Source organism: Papilio machaon, chromosome 21, assembly GCF_912999745.1.
Source record: "Papilio machaon chromosome 21, ilPapMach1.1, whole genome shotgun sequence".
Classification (NCBI taxonomy): domain Eukaryota; kingdom Metazoa; phylum Arthropoda; class Insecta; order Lepidoptera; family Papilionidae; genus Papilio; species Papilio machaon.
The window spans coordinates 6,619,092-6,626,560 of record NC_060006.1 but is presented as its reverse complement, the minus strand read 5'-3'; the positions used below and the strand labels follow the sequence as shown (position 1 = coordinate 6,626,560).

The 7,469-nt window shown below is 38.6% G+C and overlaps 4 protein-coding genes across 4 annotated transcripts; 3 read left to right on the top strand and 1 right to left on the bottom strand.

The window, feature by feature from the left end:
• The first annotated feature begins 25 nt into the window (after nt 1-25).
• On the top strand, nt 26-684 carry LOC106712997 (DNA-directed RNA polymerase III subunit RPC10). Its single transcript, XM_014505695.2, has 2 exons — nt 26-297; nt 416-684. Exons 1-2 carry the CDS (start codon nt 157-159, stop codon nt 599-601), a joined length of 327 nt encoding a protein of 108 aa, XP_014361181.1. The 5' UTR covers nt 26-156; the 3' UTR covers nt 602-684.
• Nucleotides 635-1,375, top strand: LOC106712993 (yrdC domain-containing protein, mitochondrial). The gene has a single exon (XM_014505691.2). It carries the CDS (start codon nt 635-637, stop codon nt 1,373-1,375), a length of 741 nt encoding a protein of 246 aa, XP_014361177.2.
• A 231-nt stretch (nt 1,376-1,606) lies between these two features.
• On the bottom strand, nt 1,607-2,358 carry LOC106712996 (mitochondrial inner membrane protease subunit 2). The gene has a single exon (XM_014505694.2). The coding sequence runs from the start codon at nt 2,205-2,207 to the stop codon at nt 1,713-1,715; it is 495 nt and encodes a 164-aa protein (XP_014361180.1). The 5' UTR covers nt 2,208-2,358; the 3' UTR covers nt 1,607-1,712.
• Nucleotides 2,359-3,037: 679 nt separating this feature from the next.
• On the top strand, nt 3,038-5,688 carry LOC106712977. Its single transcript, XM_014505669.2, has one exon. It carries the CDS (start codon nt 3,533-3,535, stop codon nt 5,588-5,590), a length of 2,058 nt encoding a protein of 685 aa, XP_014361155.2. The 5' UTR covers nt 3,038-3,532; the 3' UTR covers nt 5,591-5,688.
• Nucleotides 5,689-7,469: the final 1,781 nt, after the last annotated feature.

Sequence of the window (7,469 nt, the reverse complement as noted above, 5' to 3'; positions counted from 1 at the left end):
TTGACATTACATTATGAAATGACAGTAACATGAAACTTTAAATAAGTCAACATTTTATTTTCAAAATATCAGCATTAAGCAATTGTGTTTTTAAGTATTTTCTTTGCAGTAAAATTAGCAATGCACAGTCGGAATTTATGACAATTTATTGAGATAATGTTATTCTGCCCAACGTGCGCCAATATTCTTATTGTAGAAGAGCGGCCCGAGAGTGGTTTACGTTACGCATGTAACACGTGCCCTTATGTATATGATATTAAGAAAAAAGTATCTTATCGGACATTCCCTAAATTGAAGGTAAAACAAATATATTATCTATCATATTTTATCATTACCCATACCTCAAAGGTATTCACTGATTACAATACAAAAGTGACTTATTCTTTACCCTTTACTAATTTATTAAATTTTCTAGGAACTTGATTATATTATGGGCGGAGCTGCCGCCTGGGAGAACGTGGATTCTACTGACGCAGTTTGCCCTAAATGTGGACATGGTAGAGCCTACTTCATGCAGCTCCAGACTCGTTCTGCTGATGAACCTATGACTACATTCTACCGTTGCTGCAACCACGAATGTGCACACAACTGGCGTGATTAAACTCCCACATAGTTAAAAACGTGTTTACAGAGCATGATTTGTTCTAAAAGACTAAAGTTTATTAGTTTATTCTTGTTTAGACATAAATCTGTGTCAGCGAAAATGAAGATTGATAAAATGGCGGAGGTTGTAAAATGTTCGCAAGAAAAGGCTTATGCGAGAGCTGCGCAATTCCTAGAGGATGGTCATGTGATTGCTGTACCAACTGATACCATTTATGGGTTAGCATGTAGTGCTAACTGTCCACAAGCAATTAAAAAGTTATATGCAATAAAAGGAAGAGATTCTGCAAAGCCTGTCGCTATTTGTGTAACATACATTGATGATGTACGAAAATGGGGTAATGCAGAGCACCTATCTGATGATTTACTACATACTTTACTTCCTGGACCGGTTACAGTGGTTCTTGAAAAAACAAGACATCTCAATAATCCATTCTTGAATCCAAAAACAAGTAAAATTGGTATAAGAATACCACAATATTTGTTCATTAATAAAGTAACTAAAATATTTGACAAACCCATTGCTTTGACCAGTGCCAACTTTAGCAATGAGCCATCCACATTGTCTGTGAAAGAATTTGAACATTTATATGGTCATTTAGGAGCAGTATTTGATGGTGGAGTGTTAAGTGAAGGTTTAGAAAAGAATAGAACAGGCTCTACTGTTGTTGATTTATCTAACATAGGCTCATATACTATTATAAGAAAAGGTATTTCATATGAGAAAATTGTTACTATTTTAGAAGACAACGGATTACGTAGTATTGAATAGCTTATTTATTTTGTGTTTAATAAAGATGTTATTTTATATTACAATTTTACTATGTACACCCTTAAGACTAAGTAACTTGTGTATTGTTTCATATGTGAATTTGTAAAAGGTTATTACAACTGGCAAGTAACGATAAAACAATCAGAAAAAAGAAAACAAGTGATAGGTTCTACAAGGTTTTTATATTTCTTATTTACAATTATATTTATTTACTATGTCACACCACATATTAATTAAATAAATAGTTGCAATAACCAGCTTTATCAAAAAAGCTGATAAGATGATGAATAGCTGTCTTAATCATGTTAAAGTAAACTAAGAAATAATCAACTGAGATTTATATATTTAAACTGAGAGGTTTTCTAGATTCGGGCAGTTTGTTTTCCAGTCTCTGCCATCGTTCAGGTGGCCATACAATATAAACAGCTTTTGCAGTGATCAGTCCGAGGGAAACGGGTCCAAAAGTGTTGCTGTCCAGTGTGTGGCCTGTGTGATCACCTTCTACCCAGCAGTGCCCTTCAGGAACTTTAACATATCTATTTTTGTAACCCATTGTGCTGACAACATCTCCTTGTAGTCCTACCACACGTTTGATTATCTTCTGCTTCGGATTTTTGGGAGAAGTTAGAGAAATTACATCACCTCTTTCGATTTTGTAGTCTCTGATAGCCCATCGTGATAAAAAAACGTAATCGGTGTTGGTGGATTCTGGATTTAGTGCCGGCTGCATAGAAATACCTTCAACTTTTGCAACATATCCAACAGTATCTAAAAATGTTACACCGATGGGAATACCGAACAGAATTGATCTACAAACACTTTTGAACGACATTAAAATAACTTAATAATTTTAAAGTCACACTATTTTAGCCTCATACTAGACATTCGAGTTTTTTTGTTACTTTCTTATTTTAGGCATACTGTAAAGGTTTGTTCTAAACTTGCCCTTCTTTTCCTTCTTTCTTTTGGATCTTTTGGATGGTAATGACACTGACAGTTGACATCAAACAAAATTTGCTATTTGTCAAATAAAATTGTAACGGATACATTGATCCCTTACCCGTAAAATATTTCATAACACGTTACTGTAAACGTTGAAGCCAAAATTTCTACTAAAATTATAAATATGAAATCACATTAAAATTAAGGAAATTGTCGAACTTTTCCCCTATTATATTATATTTCTACCTTTTAGCTGGGTAAATACTTTTTTAACCTACATAAAAATATGACGTTGTAACGTGATTTTCTTTGACAAAACCGAATGAAAAATCGAGAAATTGAGAATCGAGAATGCATGGCTTGGCTCGTAACTATTGGGTAGTAAAAGCAGGACAAAGTGCAAATTGGACTTGGAATACTATTTATGTCCTGAAATTAGAAAAGGGTTTTAAAATATCTTGTACCCATAATATTATTCACAATTAGTGTTAATGAGTCCTAAAATCTCGCAAAAAATAATAGAGAGTTATCTTTTTCAACTGTTTTGAATAATTATACAAATAAAAAACATCACAATCAATTAAACTAATTAAAATTAACAACTTGTAAATTTTTAGAAATGTAGAATCGTTATGATTTAAATCGATAAACTAATTTAACCTCGTGAGAACGTCACTTAAATATCCCAATGAATGACCATAGATTGTAGAAACTCAGATTGGATCTTTGCTTTATTACAAATACTCAAAAAGTGTTGATGCTTTCTGTAGTAAATCACAACCACCACCAACCAAACAGAAATTAAAGACATTTTTTTATGTGTGTAGCAAGTACAATATAACATAAAATTAAGTCAACAAACAGTACTTTCAATCAGTTTGGACCCAAAAAATAATGTAGAAAGGTTTGACGACAGATGGAAGTGTCCCGTGGTGAAGAAAAACTTACAACCTGCATAATCAGCTGTCAGTGAGCTAGATCATCTGTCTTTGTAAATATTAAACCTAAAAGAATCATAACAAATTTCGGGTTCTCGCGTGATGAAGTGAACAAGCACGGTACGATGTAACCCCGACGTCGCTTCAGCCGAACTTTGATGTAGACGCAGATATGGGATAATAACCTATCAAAGAAGCGAGACGTTCGCTATGGCTGATCTTCCTTGAAGACCTTCAAGCCAAATTTCTCCATCACAACATCAGTAAACATCAAAATATGTCTGGTGAGTTTCCGTTTACGGCCAAGATAGTCAGTCCAGTCAAGTGCAACGAGAAGCCTTGGGATCTATGGGTTAGTGAAATAGGACACCTGTCGCCTCGTCGGGACGATGACAGCGGGGTGTTCACGACGCCCGCGGCCGTGGAGCCAAAGGGCGGCGCATCGGTCCGCCGGGTGCATGAATCGCACCCGTATAAGGCGACGGAGCGGGGCCAGGCGCGGTACCGTCGCGCGGGCGTCAACCGCCTCAAATACCAGAGTATGAGCCTCCATGGACTCTTCCCACAGATGGACAATTTGAATGCAGCCGTGTGTCATATGTGTGGTGTTGTAGTGAAGTGCAGTGCTGCATACAGACATTTATTGGATTACCATACGGACTGCGAACCCATCCTCCCGCCGCCGCCGCCCGCGCCCACAGTCAAGCTCAAATCTACACCCAGCAGGAGCAGGCACAAAAAGGACATACACCCACCTCTTGTTCCACCAGACTTTCTGCCAAAAATGGAAACATCTCCGGCACACAATGCAACCGCTCCTTTATCAAGGATAGTGCTGCCACAGCCTGAAATGCAATACTTGGACGAACCAAGCACATCTACGGGTGTAACAGGAGAAGTACAGGTGAGCATGGAGAGTGGAGGATTACCAGTTGTTAGTATACAGGACCCTGATGAGTTGCCCCTCGGGGAAAATATTACAGATGATATATTAGCAATTATGAACTCTGAAGGTATTCAAAGTGCAGATGACATAACAAATGCTGCAGATTGGAAAGACATAATAAGAGACATTGGTAGTATGCAGGATATGAACTTTCAATCCACTGACTCTCAGCAATCTCAAGACTTATATACATCAGTAGATGACAACTCCCTTTACACTTTAGCCGATACAGATTTATCTAGTTTACAATTTGCATCAAACACACCTCCAATACTATCAACTGTGATAGATAATAATTTAATCAATGCTCAAGCTTTAAAAGTGGCAGTGCCCAGCACACCGACAACCAAGTCACAGTCACGAACGAAAACTAGCAAGTCGAAATTTGTTCCACGAGAATACGATCCGAATAAGCACTGCGGTGTCGTCACCGCGGAGAACCCCAAGCCATGCACGAGGTCTCTGACGTGCAAAGCTCATGCGCTTTCGCTGCGGCGGACTGTGGAAGGGAGGTCCAAGCCCTTTGACACCCTTCTGGCGGAACACAGAGCGTCGAAAGACCCCAACTCCGCTGCGGCGGCCGCCACGCCGATCAAACATCATGTGCCAGTGCATTCAACAATTAACACACCAACACAATTTAACAACCCACCTCCCCTTGATCTCAATGATTTAAACGGTCTTGCTGCCGACCTGCAAGTCAACGACATTTATGCTAGTCTGCTGAGTGTTGAAGATCCGAATGCTCTACTGCCGGACACATCCAACATAACATCATTGCTCAGCCAACCCCTGCCGCCGGGGGCGTTCCTCTTACCCGAGGACGCGGAGCTCGCGACCGACGTCCCTATACTCAGTATAGCAACGCCGGTCGAGCCCGAGGTGAGGCCGGAGGGTCCGCCGCCTCTGGTGCCAAGCGACGTGTGCTGGTACTCTTCGTGTCCACGGCCCCTCGCCCTCTGCACGTTCAACGCGTCGCACGCGGGCAGCGCCATCACCTTAGGAAAAAAGTTCGCCACCGTGCGGAGTAATATTAAATCCTCGCTCAGCAGGACGAGCAAGTCCAGTGGAGTCTCGAACAATTATTACTATCAAAACTCGCTTTCCTTGTCAAAGACTATGCATTTGAACAATACGAATAAAGCAAACAAGCCGGAGGTGCGCAAACTCATAGTGACGTGTAGTGCAACAAGTGGGGGTAAAGACGTGCAACAGACGTTCAGTGATATGTTTGGGGGTGGCGAGGTGCGACATACGCTCAACGGGCACGTGGGCCACGCTGAGCGCAGGCCTCGGCCTGGTGCGCTGAAGGCGGGCAAGCGGCCGGCGCCCGCGGTTCTGGACCTGGGCTTTGCTCTTGATCCTCTCCTCGCGGACGAGAAGTGTTGAACTGTCGTATAAGCAATCACTGGTTGTGTACTCATATATTTGTATATTTATTTTTCTGTAAAGAATCGAATTGCATTGTAAATGTTAAATAATCACGAATTTTCCCCGATGGAATTAAATGTTAATGTAATGTTATATCTCATTTTTTTGTGAAGAAATGAATTAATGAAATGTTTGTATAATTTTGTATATTATTTATAAGAACTTTTTTAAATAGTTCTCCGCTGAGTGCGGCAACTCCAACAAATAAGGTATACATTGTACAGAATGGTTATATTTTTTTGCAGATGTAACTGTTAATTAATGTTGACTATAAACTACTGCGAAAAGGCCTAGTTTTATTGTTTAATGTGATGAAATTTTCCATGTAAAAATATAAATAGTATATAATAAGTCTATCCCTAATAGTAAATCGCCTCCTTTTGAAAATAAAGGCAAATACCTCAATAACTCAATGCAATTTTTACATTAATTTTATTTCTCTGACCATCTCTTTTAGAAACCTAAAGGCAACTTTTGAATTGTAAGGAAAGTGATAAATTTGTGTTTGTTTTAGTAATGACATTAACAATTTTATTTTTAATTAAAAAAAAAACTGTGGCAACAACATATTGAAATGATGGCACCGGCATCACATTATGTGTACACAAATATTGCCGTTTCAAAATTAATGTTACAATTACTAGAAAAATGACGTTTAAAAGATATTTAATGTAAAATAGATTAAGCCATAAAAAAAGAGTATCGGTGGCTCAAAGGTTAAGCACTTGACTTGCAATCTGCAGATCCTGGGTTCGAATCCCACCAAGTACCTGTATGTTACGAATTTCATATGTACATTTTATCCGACATTCTTACGGTGAAGGAAAACATCGTGTAACCTGCACATATCTGAGAAGAAATTCAAAGATATGTGTTAAATCAACCAATCCACACTGGGTCTAATTATGGCTTAGTAACCCCTGACTTAGGATAGGTTCCGAGCCCATCGATAGGGACGTATAGCGAGCTGATGATGATGATGATTAAAGCAAGAACTCTTTACAACAGACAAATGAATTAAGTTATTTTGGTGATGCATGCCATCTCTTGTCAAAAAAGGCATTTCATATTGTCATTTCGTTATCCCTAATAGACAGCGTAGTAAGTGCGATAGGGACAGATGCGTAAGAGACTTCTGCGTACTCGCGAAGAAGGTTACCTGTTGATTATTGCTGTTTTTGTTGGCTCCACTTTTCGAGCGCCGATTGTTTACTGAGGGGGTATTGGGTCTCTGTCTACCCCTCTGGGTTATGGGGGTGAGTTATGGTGTTATATGCATATTGAAACAATGTCTTTTCCCTCTAATTCTTAGATATTAATTAGTTGTTAAAGCCAGAAAACGATGAGATGATGTGAATAGCGAAATGATGATGTAGATGAATTTTAAAATATTGGTCTGTATGTTTATCCGCAAGGCCGAGTTTGTTCCAGATAATCTGCAGAACAGCTGGACCGAAAGTATGTGATACAGGCGAGATTATAGGCTATTTTTTTCATTCTGCGCTGATGGATGAAGTCGCAGGCGACTGCTAGTTTTAAATATACCAGTCAAAACAACATCTAGACAAATGTTCTGCAAGAATACGGTCTGTTTAAATTTTAAACAAATTCAAAATTGATATTACAATTTATTCATTTATAAGAGAATTCAGAAATGCGAAGTAAACATTTTACAAATCAGTATTTATATAAAACTGCTATTTGCGTACGCTTTGTTTATTTCTTTGTTATCACAAAGTTCACTACGCACATTCTTAACGCAAGAACTGCGTATAACTTGTCAGAAATAGGAGTTAATCTCTTTTATAGAAAGTCCAATTGTCACTCAGAATGTTAT

Coding starts and splice junctions, on each gene's coding strand:
- LOC106712996 (XM_014505694.2), bottom strand. CDS start 2,207: ATGTCGTTCAAAAGTGTTTGTAGATCAATTCTGTTCGGTATTCCCATC.
- LOC106712993 (XM_014505691.2), top strand. CDS start 635: ATGATTTGTTCTAAAAGACTAAAGTTTATTAGTTTATTCTTGTTTAGA.
- LOC106712977 (XM_014505669.2), top strand. CDS start 3,533: ATGTCTGGTGAGTTTCCGTTTACGGCCAAGATAGTCAGTCCAGTCAAG.
- LOC106712997 (XM_014505695.2), top strand. CDS start 157: ATGTTATTCTGCCCAACGTGCGCCAATATTCTTATTGTAGAAGAGCGG. Junction 298..415: donor GGACATTCCCTAAATTGAAG/GTAAAACAAATA, acceptor TAAATTTTCTAG/GAACTTGATTATATTATGGG.